Source organism: Homalodisca vitripennis, chromosome 3, assembly GCF_021130785.1.
Source record: "Homalodisca vitripennis isolate AUS2020 chromosome 3, UT_GWSS_2.1, whole genome shotgun sequence".
Classification (NCBI taxonomy): Eukaryota; Metazoa; Arthropoda; class Insecta; order Hemiptera; family Cicadellidae; genus Homalodisca; species Homalodisca vitripennis.
The window spans coordinates 153,146,739-153,163,381 of record NC_060209.1 but is presented as its reverse complement, the minus strand read 5'-3'; the positions used below and the strand labels follow the sequence as shown (position 1 = coordinate 153,163,381).

The window sequence follows — 16,643 nt, the reverse complement described above, 5'->3', positions numbered from 1 at the left end:
AATTATGTTATTTTAATGTGACAACTTGTGTTCCGAATTGATATTAAAACCCCTAACAATGTATATAGGAACGCTTTTGATCTTCCTAAATGAGCACTGAAAACATGAGCACTGGATTTTCTGTTTTTTTTTTTTTTTTTTTTTTTTTTTTTTAAGCAATACTATTATACGTTTTTAGGCACCTTTAATATGTTGTGTAAGTTCCTAATTAAAGGTTGGAGAGAGCTGGTAGAAGTTGTTTAGCATCATCTGCGTGCAGAGGCAAACACAGATTGTACTTCATACAAATGTTTGACGCAGAGTTTATGTCTGAAAATGTTAATAATAATTTGAAAATTAATAAACAATTTCTATATTACGGTTTAAATCGTCTCAGGAAATTAAACATAACAAATAGGGCTATAAGAATACTTCTTTGTTTGAAGGTTATTTTTGACGATGGAAGGATTGTGAAGGAAACAGGATTTTTCCGGACATTTGTCATCGTTCAGTGAAACAAGAAATCAGTAACACTACGTTTCGAGATCTGCAATCTGATCTCTTCTTCAGGTAAAGAACTAACCTAATACATAATTACAAACTAGGTTAAAATAAACAAATCTTACCAAAGCGTTTTGGCACGCCTATGTCAGGAATCACAACCTACATGTTTTTTGTCAACTTCACTAACTCTATAAACATGCACTTAATAAAAAACTATACAAAACACTAATCATTAAAACTGAACTACGGAATACAGGTCACAATACGTCTTCATTCGTCTACTAACCACCTACGACTGACCAGAGGGACTAGCCAAAGGTAATCGTCACGGCTGGTTAAAACAAGATGGCGGAAATAAAAAGGAAGAGGGACAGGAAAATCCGGAAAAAATATCCGGAAAAATCCTGTTTCCTTTACAAGAATACAATAAACACAATCATCAACACATAAAATGAAAATAAGCAATGAAGTATGTAGAATGGTAAATATGTGATTTGATTTCATAAATTAACTTTGTTGACTAAGTCCCCAAAAAAAATTTAAGCTATTTGGAAATTTAGATTTAGTGACGAGCTGATGAGCTTGTTCCATGGTTCTAAGATTGTTTGTACTTAAATTTTCTGATAGTTTTCTAATTGGTTTCACCGAATATGTTTCTTCAAAATTTCAATTATGTTTTAAGCCACATGCCACTACAGGTTGCTCTGTCTTTGTATGTCTTTATGCATACATGTCCCCGGCCATCCTTGTCCTAAGAGAATGTACTGTTGAGCCAATGTAATCTTTAGGGCATAACTTGCACTGAATTTGATAAACAATATTTTTTGATTCACGTGATAAGTCTTCAAGTATACTGTACAATTTTTATGTAGAACTACTTGTAGATGTTTTTAAGTAGAGCACATGTTGCATAATAAACACCTGGGTTTATATTGCAAGGTTGTGGTCAAACTGTCTCATTTTCTGGTTCTTTGTGCTTAGGTAATTTTGAGTGTACTAAAAATATATTATATTGGAAAAACCAGCACTCCATTAAGAGTGAGAATGACCAATCATCGGTTTGATGTTGTCCATCAAAATTATGAGAGACCATTATCTGCTCATGCGATTCAACACAATAAAAATAAATTAGAAAATTGCTTTAGCCTAAAAGGAATTTGCCATTTAGAGCCAAATCCCAACCAAAATCCTAATCTGATAAATTTAAGAAATGTTGAAATCGCACATCAATTAATATTAAAATCAAGGCAACCAGATAGGTTGAACCTAAGATGATTCTCTTTTTCTTCTTATAAGAAGTTTTAGTTCTATGTAAACGTTTACAAACATTCTACATATAGCTGTTCGGAATATTTTTGTTTATGGTATTTATTTGTTAAAATTCTATTTTGGTTATGTTTTTAATTCTTGGTTTGGATTCTGTTTGTATGTTTTATAAATTCTGTGTGTTTCTAATGAAGGGTTCTGAGAACTCGAAAATTAAAACATGAGCACTGGATTTTCTGTTTTTTTTTTTTAACTTTAAAGTACTTGGAAGAGTATTGAAGCCGATTGTTATTACACAATATTACAGATTGTTTTATATATATATATATATATATATATATATATATATATATAGTATATATACAGGATGTACCAGATTGTAGATATACCAGGATGGACATATTATGAGGATGGTGCGCCACTCGACACAACAAACATCGTTCTTTCTCAAGCGTATAAAAAATGCAGCTGCTCGTTGAATTCCCGCTGTAGTGCCGCCTGAAAGTTTGATAACTCCTATATAAAGGGATTCGTAACATATATTGCAATGTGATAACTAGTTTTGTTGTCCAAAGAAGTTTCACAGAAGTTCTAGATGTTACTGCGTTTATTAGGAGGCAATAAACAGTTAACCTCGTACTTCATCACCCTTTTAATTAAAATGGACGTAATAATTAGATCTGATCAAGGACTTATTATAGTGAAGCATCACGTACGACTTTCATGTTAACAAAATGACATAGTCGAAATCGACCAGGTTAAGGAATAACTGTTTGCATAAAGTAATTGTTATGAAGTAACAGATAAAAGTTTCATGTGAAAAGATAAAATTAGAATAAATGTATATTTATTCCAAGCGGCTCTGATTATTATATAAACCTCAGGATTGTATTATCTATTAGAAAGTATTACAAATCCCTTTTTATGGCATTACTTGAACTGGAAATGAGCATTCATTATCGTCGATAGGAGGATTGGCTTAGCGCCCAGTTGAGGGCTAAGAAGGGCAATTTGCAAATGGATAGTTAGAGACGTTGTAACTCTACACAGCCAAGTTAAGGCTGAAAAGTCACTGATACTGAAATTTGATATTTACACTTGGCATTTGGCCTCAATCGTCTCCAAAGCCCTTAATGGTATCTCATGTTCGGTAATGTGTCGTGAAACGGGATTCATCCTTGTCTAGGTGTTACCAATTGCCAAGGACTTTGTTCATTGCATAAAATTATTCTGTATACGGACAATAAAGAACTGAGTCGTGGCTATATATTTTTTGAATCACCCAAACATTTTGTAATATTTTCTGGATAGAATTTTGACGCTTTTTGTAAGGATTCTTTAACAAGACAATTTATTTGCATTGATGGTAAAATAATATCAATCTGTAAAATCAAATAAGAAAATTATCACAAAAATGTTTTCTTTCTTTGCCAATATTTTCCTATTGTTCTAATAATATATGTTTTTATGTCGCCCTAACACACCTTTTACAAACAAACTTTCAACGGTTACAACTAAAATACACGAGCAGAAATCTGGTACACACGAGAAACAATAGCCAAAATTTAAAATAACAAATAAATTAACAAAATCAGTTTTGAAATTTTTTATACAGGAAAATGTTTAATTTTGTAACATTTATTTTGAAGTATGGAATGTATCGCTTTCCACTTTTTTTCTAAACTACGAGTAAAAGTTTTTAATGCGATTCCCGTGAAATTATGCAGAAGTGATTTCTTTCGAAACTACTGAAAATCTGCTAATATAAGGCGGCATAGAAGTGTGTTGGGAAAGAAATAATGAGTTTAAATTATAAACTGACGAGACTCCCACTTATAGATGTAGTGGCTTCCTCTAAATCAGGAGGGTATGTCTTTACTGTTACAGCGGAAATTTGTGGTGATGGAGACACAGGGTCCATTCGGGACCATAACTCTTATCTAAAGGATAGAAAACGATTGTCTTGTACTGGACTCGTTACTTTTGGTGAAGCCTTGTTAAAAGGTTCTCTTAGATCAATAGGAAATGTATGTTGGGGTCTTTTATGTACCTATTGAAAGGGGAACAACACAATTATTGCATACTGTGCTTTATTTAACTGTTTGTAATTGTAACAACGTGTGTAATTGCAAAAATATTTACTGCTATACTCGTAACAACGAAGAGTAAAAATTTTGCCCTATTCTTCTCCGTTCGCTGATTACAAAAAGGATATATTCGTTAAAAAACCGGGGATCACATTAAAAAATTCTGCTCGCAGAATTTTGAAAGCGTTGTAAAGCAATACTTTCTAAATTTAATATTTCTAAAATTGTTCCCCAATTCCAATTTTAAAATTACCCTTTTTAACCATAAATAAAAGTTTCAATCAAAACTTGCTAACAAAAATATATACAGACTTTTCCTAAATTAAAACAACTTCATAAATAGATTCTGTAAATTTCGTTTTAATTTAATAGTCTAAAAATGCTATTAGAATTTTTCGAACGTTACACCTATGTTTATACATTATAGAGAATAACTATTTGCCTACCATAATCTTTCAATACACTTGTTTTACTTCGTAATAAAAAAAGCATTGTTAGTTTGATATATTCCTCTTGTTTACAGCGTAAGGTTTACGGTTCTCTTTCCATTAAGGTAATGGGATTTGACGAGTTTATAACCAAATTATTTCGTTTAGTGTCTAATAAATCAAGCGATATACCATTTGTATCTTTGGTTTTAAAGTTTTATACTTGTTTTAACTTGGAGCCAAATTATTGACATCCATGCTGGCATATTGAAGTTGATAGCATAAATCAAATTCAAATTGTGCACGGAAACGATTGTTCCAGTCTTGTAACAGCAGTCATGAATAGGTGGTTCGTAAACGTATTATTTTATTAATATCTGTGTACACATCCACAAACACAAACGTGATTTAATATATAAGTGATTACATACTGATTAAAACCAATGTAATTGAATTAGTTTTAAGGCCAGACCTCTACCACATTTAGAATTATAACTTTATAAGGTTCAATACGTTTTTCAGTTTTTAATGTTTCAGTGATTTCAAGACTATTTTTCTGTAAAAATACTTTTTGTACATCAAATAATACAATGTTATTACCATTGTTTACTAATACTCTTTTTATTTTAGATTTGAAGTTAAAATAAGTTTGCACAATATTGTAAATGATCTAATTACAATTTCGTGTAGATTAGAATATGAACTGAATTTCAAAAATAGTGTTATATATTCTGAACTTAAATTTATCAGGACTATCACACCATAGAAACTAAAACTTATTGTATATTAGTTCAGTAGATCCAAATTGAATAATTTTGCATTGTAGAACAAAGAATTAAATAGAATTTTGAAACTTTGGCAACATGAAAGCTTAGATATAATTTGAAGTCGGAAGCAAGACATTTCAAATCATTGCCTTTTACAGTTTGAAACTTTACTATTTGGCACATGGTTATTTTTCTTAACAGACAATACATTTTAATTGATAAAATGCCAATTATAAAATGTAGCATTACAATTATTTACAGCGTTTTATTATTTGAACATTATATATTGTTAGAAATCAAAATACAATTGTTTTAAATAACACAGTAGGCTATAAACTGATTTGGTAAGCATTCGCCTGTTGTGTTATAATATAGTGCACTAAGATGACGAACCTCTCTATTTAGGGGATCTTTATTTTACGTGGCTTTTGGCATCACTTAGGTATTATATAGAGCACATTCTTAATTTGCATGGAGTTCAACGTTTCCGTCACAACGCTTATAGCATCTCAGCTGTCGATTATTGGTTTTTTTTGGCACATTTATTTACAACATATAGTATTAAGTATTAATTTGAGTGAATGGTGCCTCCAAAGACTCTGAGTATTAGCAAAAAGATTGCTTATAAATTATTTTATACTCATTTCAATCACTGTTATATTTTATAGTCCGCCTCCAAATTTTACACTATACAAAATAAATATGCTTTTTAACTTTTAAATTGTATAATGGCACCATACAAATACTTTCATGTAAATATAAATTCAACATCAACACGTCAAAAGTCCCGTGAAGTAGGAGTCGCTATCTTGCAATAGCAATAAATTGAACTATTTTTCAAACTCTTGCAGGTTACCATCATTCTTCAGTGAATAGGTTTACAGCTAGTGGACACCATTTATCTCTCATGGGAACAAACATTTTGCTCTTTGGCAAAGTAGACTCGAAAACTTCTTTCCAAATCAAAACATATTAAATAACAAGTCAAAACTCTTTATAAAAATAATATAAAGGATATCTTTATATAAGTAGTAAAGACGTCGCACAGTTTCCAATATTTTCTTGCTAGGGCGTTAAATCCTTTGCTCCAATATATAAAGCAGACTTACAGAGCAAGTTTCTATGATTTATAGGCACTACTTTATGTATGTCTTGTGTAACAGGTATAGCTAAAAATAGGAAAATCAGATAGGTGTTCAAATTGTTTATAAATGAATGTACCAAGAGATAAATGAACAAAGAGCTGTTAAGATAAAGAGACTCCCGAGAAATATCTATCTGTATTTTTCTCGTCTCTTGGATGCAAACATTAATCGGATAGATTTCTCTTGCAGTCTAACGAACTTGTAGTGTTTCAAAATAAAACTCCGTAAGTGGGGAAGGAGTAATACTGATAAAGTATGTTTTATATTATATAACTTTTTATTAGACAAGATAGTGAGTAACCTATTCTAACATGATCTTCTGAAGTAACTTTTGGATCAATATGCATGACTATATTTATATGTGTCTGTACATTAAGCTAGACAGCCTCTTCTAAGTGGCTACACTGAGAAATTTATTCTTTTGAGGACTGAAACGGTTACTTAGTTTGAGTTACTTCGAGAAATATAATTCAGAGAAATGTAACCCGAAACGCACACTTGGCTTTTGTAAACTAAGTAATAATATTTCCAATCATTGAGATTGCAGGGGGTGATTTCTCTGAAGTCTAAAGTGGAGATGTCAGCATCGGAGGTAAATCTAGCACTCATGAAAGTATCTCGTAAATAAATAGTACAGAGCAGAAAAGCCCAATTTAGAAAATCTGTTCTTTACGAGAATTTAAATATATTTTTTGAACTAAGTTTGAATGAGCACCTGCACCACCAAAAATATAATGAAATTTGAAATGCTATAATATTGGGTACTGTTATAAAGTGAATTATTAGTATTCTAATTAATCCGTAGACATTCGATTATGTTAATGTGATTTATAATGAAGAGGATTGACCTTTGGATGATACCCGGAGAAAGTGAGGAAATACCTGTGCTTTTTATATTGCTATGTATACAGTATCGCCTCCTGAAAGAGAACACCAGCCTTACTGGAACACCATTCACAGCACCATCCGATGGCCAGACCAATGAACTACAATTGGCAGGGACATTGCGTATCACTAGCAAAATGCGTTAATTGATACTAACCTAAGGGAAGCGTCTGGATTGGAGTATTGTATTTACACCTGCTCCTAAGATGCAAAGGAGCTCAAAAAAGCCCTTATTTGTAATTAAGAATCATTAATGGTTTAATTATTTATTAAGCTCATGTTAGATCGTAGTTAGATCAGCTTATTCTTGAGGGTAAAATTTGAAAATTAAAACACTGAACTTCTTAAACAATCAAATTCGATGAGGAGGTGATACGAGCGGAAAAAACAATCATGATCTCGTTAAAACACACAAAAAATTATTGTCCATGTTTACCTTTGAGTCGCAAACTCTTCTCGTCCGCTAAGCCGTTCTCCTCGTGTATGATGGCCTCCTGGCCCCGGTGACTGTCCCCAGATCGCTCGCCCAGCACTGGCTCTACTGTCACCAGCTCGAAAATGTTGTTTGTACGATTCAGGATCTGCATTACATAAAATATTGCATGGTGTAAAATTCACTGTGTTTAGTTATTTAAGAGAAGGAAGGTTTTTTTTGTTTTATGTAGTATATTGTAAAAACCAATGAATTATTTGAGCAATACATGTTATCAGTACAAAACCAAAGACATTTAAACATGCACAATACAGTACAAATTTACTTGACGTACAGTAGGAAGAAATGATTTATTACATGGCTATCATCCTATAATACCAAATCGTAAATATATTGTTCTTTAAATGTTACTTCATACGAGTGTACAATCAACTATTTTTTATAATAGCGTTAAGAATAAATAATCAGTGGCATTTTAACGGTGAAATGTGTGAACTCTTCTGAAAAAGGGTAAATTTTCTGTTAAGCGATGAAAATTAAACATTTGGTACTTTAACACCCAGTTCTTTATAGACTTTCTTACAATGTGGCATTCAAAAAATTTACAAAATATCTCTAAATGAAACAGATTTTATTGAAAAAGTAACAAAATGTTTAATTAGAAAGTGTAGTATGTCTTATGATTAGATTTTGAACTAGTATGACCTAAAAGATATCAACAAAATAATCGCGTGTTACATTTAACAAGTATTTTTGAGCTATTTTCATTTTCAAGCAATATGGAAAATGGAAATTACAGCATATTCTATCGATAATTTTCTTCATATTCATTTATGACAAATGGTCCTGTATTGGTTCAATAAAAAAGGAAACAAATACACGTATTTTCCTTACAGCGCATAAACATATATCGTAAAAAACTAATTGAATATAAAACTGGTTGTTTTTATATATGTTTTAAAACGGAACACACCGGAATATTTTTGCATCAAATTTATTTAATTATATATAATTATTAATAATTTGAGATTACGAACGCTAATAAAAAATAGTGCTTAAGCATATATTTGGGAGCTTAATTTGTCTTTCTAAATAATTAAAAGACATTATTTTTAGTTTTTTATTTGTGTTCCTGAAGTGATGTTTTTGAGTTTGCTACTTTTACAACATGCAAACTGCATATAATTGATCTTAAGTAAAATGTTATTTTTAAATAAGTTTAAAAACCATTTATAACTCGATATAGCTTTAAATCGAGTTCTATAATTTATAAATTCAACTATGTGGCTTTCGGTTTGTGATAATATAATTTGCTTGTAATAATTTAATCATCTTGCATAAAATTCACGGTGTACACAGTATTTATTTTAATTTTCTATTAAAATTCAATTTATTAAAAAGATTATTATTAGATGCAACTATCCTTACTTAAGCATACACTCAAGATAAACTTGTCGAGCAGAATACATGCTCCGGGTTGTTTCAGGGTAGAAATACTACTATAGCTACACACACCGGTAACAGACGCAACTACAACATTATGATGTTACGCTAGAGGACTGCTAAAAGGATTACAACAATAACCATGTAACACAACAGCAGCTTACACCTTCTTTATTACAGCTTTAGTTAATGAGACTTTGAACATTACTACATTAAGTCCCTTGTAATATCTATAATGTGAGACCGGTAAGAGATACTACTACAACACTGTACTGTTACGCTAGAGTACCACCAAAAGGATTACAGCAATAACTATTTAATACCACAACAGCTTACACCTTTGTTATAACAGCTTCAGTTAATGAGACTTTGACCTCTATTACATTAAGTCACCTGTGATATCTACAACAACAGACCGGTAAGAGATACTACTACAACACTGTATTGTTACGCTAGAGCACCACCAAAAGGATCACAGCAATAACTATTTAATACCACAACAGCTTACACCTTTGTTATAACAGCTTCAGTTAATGAGACTTTGACCGCTATTACATTAAGTCACCTGTGATATCTACAACAACAGACCGGTAAGAGATACTACTACAACACTGTATTGTTACGCTAGAGCGCCACTAAAAGGATTACAGCAATAACCATTTAACACAACAGCAGCTTACACCTTCATTATTACAGATTCAGTTAATGAGACTTTGACCGCTATTACATTAAGTCCCTTGTAATATCTGCAACAACAGGCCGGTAAGAGATACAACTGCAACAGTGTATTGTTACGCTAGAACACTGCTAAAAGGATTACAGCAATAACCATTTAACACAGCAACAGCTTACACTTTCATTATTACAGCTTTAGTTAATGAGAGTTGAATTACATTTAATCGTTTATGATATTTATATACTATACACGGTTCAATAGTATTGTATTTATTATGTGCAGACAGCGTTGTTACTTATAACTTTAAATTTATTTAATAACTTTATGCTAATTTAAATATTAATCTTGTACACATGTTTGATTACCAATATACTTATGTGCTTAGCTTAATACGTTAAATAATATAATCATTGCATTATTTATTTAAATTTTAGTCCAAAACTGCTTATATTTGCATAATGAGATCTGATGTTACCTACTAAATGGCAGGGCAACTATTATCATTCTTATAATTGAATAATATATTTTTTCCGTGACTAAATACATCAGTATAGCGTGCGGCAGAACCAATTAATTACATTTAAAAAGTAATAAAAACTTAATTGATCAAGATAATGGTTGAAATTGGCTTCTTTAATTTCTCGATTTTGAAAATAATATCCTCACGATGGCGGACATTCGCAGCTACACTCTGTTGAAGACGGAGTTCTGTACATTTAGTTCACACATATAACGGAGTATGGCATTAACATCCTCAGACAAGCCGGCGCGAAAACTCAGAGTGGGATTTCCAATAGGTGCGACATATCCAGACAATCCTCGGACAGGTACCGTTCATCGGACCACGACGCTTGGAAATTCGGTAAAAACTCGCAGGCTTTTGAATAACACCAACTTCTTTCAACGAGTACTGTCCGTCAACGAGGTTCAACCGGCAGTACATCAAGGATATATCGGACATGATTGGACAATAGGACACCTTGCAATGACGTCGGACGGAAGCACGGTGCAAGCTGCGATGTCCAGACCGATCGTCGACGAACCAGCTGACAACTGGCAGAGAAGAACTGTCCAAAACACATCAGCTGAAGATGAGACAACAGCAATAATGGGTGCAGCATTTGTATTCCGTTTCCAGCTGTGGAATATTGCCAATCCAGGGCAAACAGCACTCATCAGGAACCCAAATTGGTGCTATATAACATCAGCGAATCCACAGGTTCCATTCAAATTACCAGAGACATGGGTGTGACAAATCGGAACGCCAGAAGGCATCTGTCTGACGTGCACGAGTAGCTAAGCACAAACAAAGCGACCGAAGACGAGGTATAGAGTCATACCAGCAACGCCAAACCAGGCACGAGGCAAGACACACGCAAAGCCAGAAACGCCAACCATAGCACGAGGTATAGAGTCAAGCCAGCAACGCCAATAGCACGAGGTATAGAGTCAAGCCAGCAACGCCAATATCACGAGGTATAGAGTCAAGCCAGCAACGCCCACCATAGCACGAGGTATAGAGTTAAGCTAGCAACGCCAACAATAGCACGAGGTATAGAGACAAGCCAGCAACGCCAACAATAGCACGAGGTATAGAGTCAAGCCAGCAACGCCAACCAATAGCACGAGGTATAGAGTCAAGCCAGCAACGCCAAACCATAGCACGAATAATAGTCAAAGCCAGCAAACGCCAACCATAGCACGAGGTAATAGAGTCAAGCCAGCAACGCCAAACCAGGCACGAGGTAAGACACACGCAAAGCCAGAAACGCCAACCATAGCACGAGGTATAGAGTCAAGCCAGCAACGCCAACAATAGCACGAGGTATAGAGTCAAGCCAGCAATGCCAAACCAGGCACGAGGCAAGACACATGCAAAGGCAGAAACGCCAACCATAGCACGAGGTATAGAGTCAAGCCAGCAACGCCAAACCAGGCACGAGGCAAGACACACGCAAATCCAGAAATGCCAACCATAGCACGAGGTATAGAGTCAAGCCAGCAACGCCAAACCAGGCACGAGGCAAGACACACGCATAGTCAAGCCAGAAACGCCAAACATAGGCACGAGGTATAGAGTCAAAGCCAGCAAACGCCCAACCATAGCACGAGGTATAGAGTCAAGCCAGCAACGCCAACAATAGCACGAGGTAATAGAGTCAAGCCAGCAACTCCCAACCATAGCCCCGAGGTATAGAGTTAAGCCAGCAACGCCAACAATAGCACGAGGTATAGTCAAGCCAGCAGCAACGCCAACAATAGCACGAGGTATAGAATCAAGCCAGCAACGCCAACAATTGCACGAGGTAATAGAGTCAAGCCAGCAACGCCAACAATAGCACGAGGTATAGGGTCAAACCAGCAACGCCAACAATAGCACGAGGTAATAGAGTGAAGCCAGCAACGCCAAACCAGGCACAAGGTAAGACACACGCAAATCCAGAAACGCCAACCATAACACGAGGTATAGAGTCAAGCCAGCAATGCCAAACCAGGCACGAGGCAAGACACATGCAAAGGCCAGGAACGCCAACCGTAGGCACGAGGTATAGAGTCAAGCCAGCAAACGCCAACAATAGCACGAGGTATAGAGTCAAGCCAGCAACGCCAACAATAGCACGAGGTATAGAGTCAAGCCAGCAATGCCAAACCAGGCACGAGGCAAGACACATGCAAAGGCAGGAACGCCAACCGTAGCACGAATAATAGAGTCAAGCCAGCAAAGCCAACAATAACACGAGGTATAGAGTCAAGCCAGCAATGCCAAACCAGGCACGAGGCAAGACACATGCAATAGAGTCAGCCAGCAACGCTAACAATAGCACGAGGTATAGGGTCAAGCCAGCAACGCCAACAATAGCACGAGGTAAGACACACGCAAAGCCAGAAACGCCAACCATAGCACGAGGTATAGAGTCAAGCCAGCAACGCCAACCATAGCACGAATAATAGAGTCAAGCCAGCAACGCCAAACCAGGCACGAGGTAAGACGCACGCAAAGCCAGAAACGCCAACCATAGCACGAGGTATAGAGTCAAGTTAGCAACGCCAACCATAGCACGAATAATAGAGTCAAGCCAGCAACGCCAAACCAGGCACGAGGTAAGACACACGCAAAGCCAGAAACGCCAACCATAGCACGAGGTATAGAGTCAAGCCAGGAACGCCAAACCAGGCACAAGGCAAGAAACACGCAAAGCCAGAAACGCCAACCATAGCACGAGGCAAAGCGATAGTATTTAAAATTTAGAGATTTTTTACAACCAAGGTGAAAAGTCAAAGACGTAAGCCAAGACGAAAAGCCATTATTCGTAAGTCAAAGGGGGAAATAACCGGCTCTCTCCGCTCTTAGTGCTGAGGGCGATGTTTGAACTTTATCCTCCAGACATCCCCAGGTGAAGAGATCACAAATGCCCAAGACTGGCGATTGTGCAAGTCACTTCACTCTATTGGTTACCGATTCACAGATTTCGTAATACACCCTTAGTGCAATGCATCGATGTTTTACAGTCCAAACCTTGTTGAATGCTGTAACAAGGTCACCGATGAAAGGTATTATTAACAGCTACGCCCTCCTCCCTCCAATACAGCCCGAGAATTTGCTCAGCCTAAACGGTTTTGCCACATCCAGTATTAAAATTGTATCAAACGATTATAATACTCCTATAAAATCATCCAAATCTATAACGTAGTATGGTGATAATGTAATACTTATTTAATTTGAATAATTATTATTGAAGAACGGCAGTAAATAAATAATTATATCTAATTTTCTATTATACATGTTTATGAAATTGTTAAGAAAACTCACTGAATTACAATAAACAATCAATATTAAACTCTTTTTATTTGCACTGCGAGTATTTTTTATAGCTATTAATATTTATCAGTGATACTAAAATGAGAGAAATAATTAATAACAACACAGGCACGTTACAACTGAATTGGACAAAACAATGTTTCATCAACAAACGAGCAAACAGCGGGACTACCCGACTACCAGGGCGCGAGCGACACGGCGCACGGGTAGGCAATCTGTCACCTACACCGCAGTTGCCGCTCTCAACACCACAGGCGCCACTGTTTTAATTACACAACAAGGAACAAACCGACAGACTTCAGCTGTCTGTAATCATTTGTTTTCACACATGTAATTGTTTTAGTGTTAGTAATTGATATCAATACAAAAAATAAATACCATTTTAACAAGTAAAACTTATTATCTGAACACAAAACTATTTCTATACTTCCGGTACTGTAGCATCGTTTGTATTGTTGCCTGGATGATGAACTAGCCTAATTCAAAATATATAAAGTTGGTCCAACAAATCTACTTGGATGATAAAGTGACGATTTCCGGCTATTATAATTCAAATCTGGGTTAAGGAAGTTCGCGGATCTGTAGTTGTTCTAGGGCATGATACACATGTGTGTCAAAATTACAACTGTATGTCTAAAGTAAATAGTCTTTAACAGAAAAACGAGTGGTTTCAACCTATTATCAGAAAAACTATACAAACGCTGCTCCGACAGAATATTAAAGTTTATATTAATGTTGTATTATTGGTCTAAATAACTAAAATAATAAGCAAGGAACAATACAGACAGTTTTGATTAGATAGTTTTGGTAAGTTTTGATTGATTATGCCACATGAAAACAACTCTTAACAATAGGCTGACATTCTCAAAATAAAATCTCAACAATATTAGATTTCAAATTTACACAACAAATAGGCTGTAGAAGATGACTGTATCGTAGAGAATGAACATCTAATGTGGAAGTGGACACAATAAGTTGTTTTACATATGAACGTATATTGAAATACCACACACTTAGAAATATGTATATTTTACAACTCAAATAACCTAAACGTATGTAATGTTTGATGATAACACACCACCGTAAACTTGGAACAGACTGTCACTACAATTCTAGTGTGGAGGTCAAGTAACACTTTCACGTTGGCACTCCTGTATTGTCACGTGGCAGTTGGGAGGTGAAAATTATAATTGGCGCTCGTTAAACTTCATTTAATTGTCTTATTATGCAGTCTTACTTATTATGTTTAGTTCCTCAGAGAAGTTTCTTTCCTCCATGGGAGTATTTAATGCAATGCAAGTGTCAATACAGTGAAAAATGGGTACGAAATTCACATAATAAGTAGGTTAATCTATAAAAAAGACAAGATTTATGATCCTACCAGAATAAAATAATAAAGCACAGTTTATTTAATTAACATACTATGGAACAATCTACAACTCAATTCATAACATTAGAAACAATATTTATAGCGTAAAATATATCGCTAACTTCATTCTTGAGATGTCCTGCGGAAATATAGATAGACAGTAAATCATACAGGAAATAAAGTATTACATCCAAACCCCCCCCCCCCCCCCGGAAGACAAAAAAAGAAATTGTCAGCCTGAGTGATAGGCTTCACTGGCGCTAAGCCGAATTCCATGGTCGGACATGCACTATCATAATATATTCATTCTAAAATAAGAATGAATATAGGTAGAAATAAGAAACAGTAGAATAGTAAAACTAACTAGTGAACCTAAAACTCAGACGCGATTCGATTACAGCTATTTGAGTTTCTCAAAGTACATAAGGAAGGAGAACAACTGCCAGCTCTATTGGTTCACGAACACGAACAGACAACGAAGTTAATCAATTATTATTTTACAAGTATCAAATGTTGCAAAAACAATGTTCCTCACGATTTTGGTGAGGAATCATTCTTCACCTAAATTTCCAATTACGACAATGCCCCTAAAAAGGGTTGTGTCGTCGGCATTCTGCGTTAGAAATTCAATATTTGTTTTTATGTACATTAGTGCATTTAGGATTTAACCTTGCAAGACCCCATACTTTAATTTTAACGACCGTGACAAATGATCCGAATCCTGGACTTGCTGACTACAGCCCCACAGATAGGACTGTATCCAAGCCAGAGGGATTCCTTTGCTACCGCAACTGTACAGCTTATAAACAAGAATATATGGATTTTTTGTAAAAAGTATTTGATAGGTCTATAAATATGCTGGTGCTGTATTACGGGCCTATAAACCTTCACCCACTAGGTTAAATAAATTATTAACTTCACCGATGATTGACAATCCTTTTCGAAAACCAAATTGATGTCCTAGTTGAAAAACTCTTTCACTAAAAGACATATATAATTGCAGTTAGGAGTTCCAAAAGAGTAGCGTAGCACTGCTTCAGCAGCTACTACACTATCCACATCCACCGAATTCTTCGGCTGAAGTTGTTTTATGACCAATTCAAGTTTTCCTAAAGTTACAGGAGATGAAACCATTTAGGATACAGGGCCGTGATTTCCCAGACGTAGACTTAGTCTAGGCATCGTAGTGCCATTATCCTCTACAATATTGCTTATACAGACTCTCAATAAAAATACACAATTGACATTGCCCTACTACAACAGACCCACCTACTGCCTCAACACTCTTTCACTGCTCCAAACTACGCTATCTAGAGGTCCTATCTCAGCCACATCAACCGCAGCATAATCACGGGAGACCACATAGGTGGCGACTGTTGCAGCTAGCGTTGGAGGACCTGAGATCGACCTCACCAGTCCCTCCAGAACTTGAACAGCTTCTCAGACCTGAGCAGCCCTCCAAAGTCACTGGTGACTATTGCCGAAGACACCACATGGAGTTGTGTTGCTTACAACCGGATTGGCTGTATAATGAAATAATTTTATTTTTAAAATAATAAGTTTATTTTTTTTTAGTTACTATCTCTCAATTTGTACCTGTCTTAAATGATTTACTATGAACTCGGCCTCACCCAAAAGCGTTAAGTCAATGTAGAGTCTTCTCGTGCAATAGCTATTTATTGTAATGTTCTAATATTTTGCATGAGATTTGGTCAACAGCTACCGAACTTCAAGGGGCAGATATCACACATCTCAATAACTGCTCCGGTAAAATTCAACCACATGCCAAACTAATCAACAGCACCGACCCAACAAACTAGACATAACACTTCACTGCTCCT

The 16,643-nt window shown here is 35.4% G+C and overlaps 1 protein-coding gene across 1 annotated transcript in view; it reads right to left on the bottom strand.

Annotated features, from left to right (window-relative positions):
• LOC124358410 (soluble guanylate cyclase 88E-like) overlaps positions 1–16,643 on the bottom strand; it is a 74,026-nt gene that overhangs the window by 20,954 nt on the left and 36,429 nt on the right. The window contains exon 6 of the mRNA XM_046810710.1: positions 7,498–7,642. Coding sequence (XP_046666666.1) covers positions 7,498–7,642 — 145 coding nt within the window. The remainder of the gene's footprint in view (positions 1–7,497; positions 7,643–16,643) is intronic.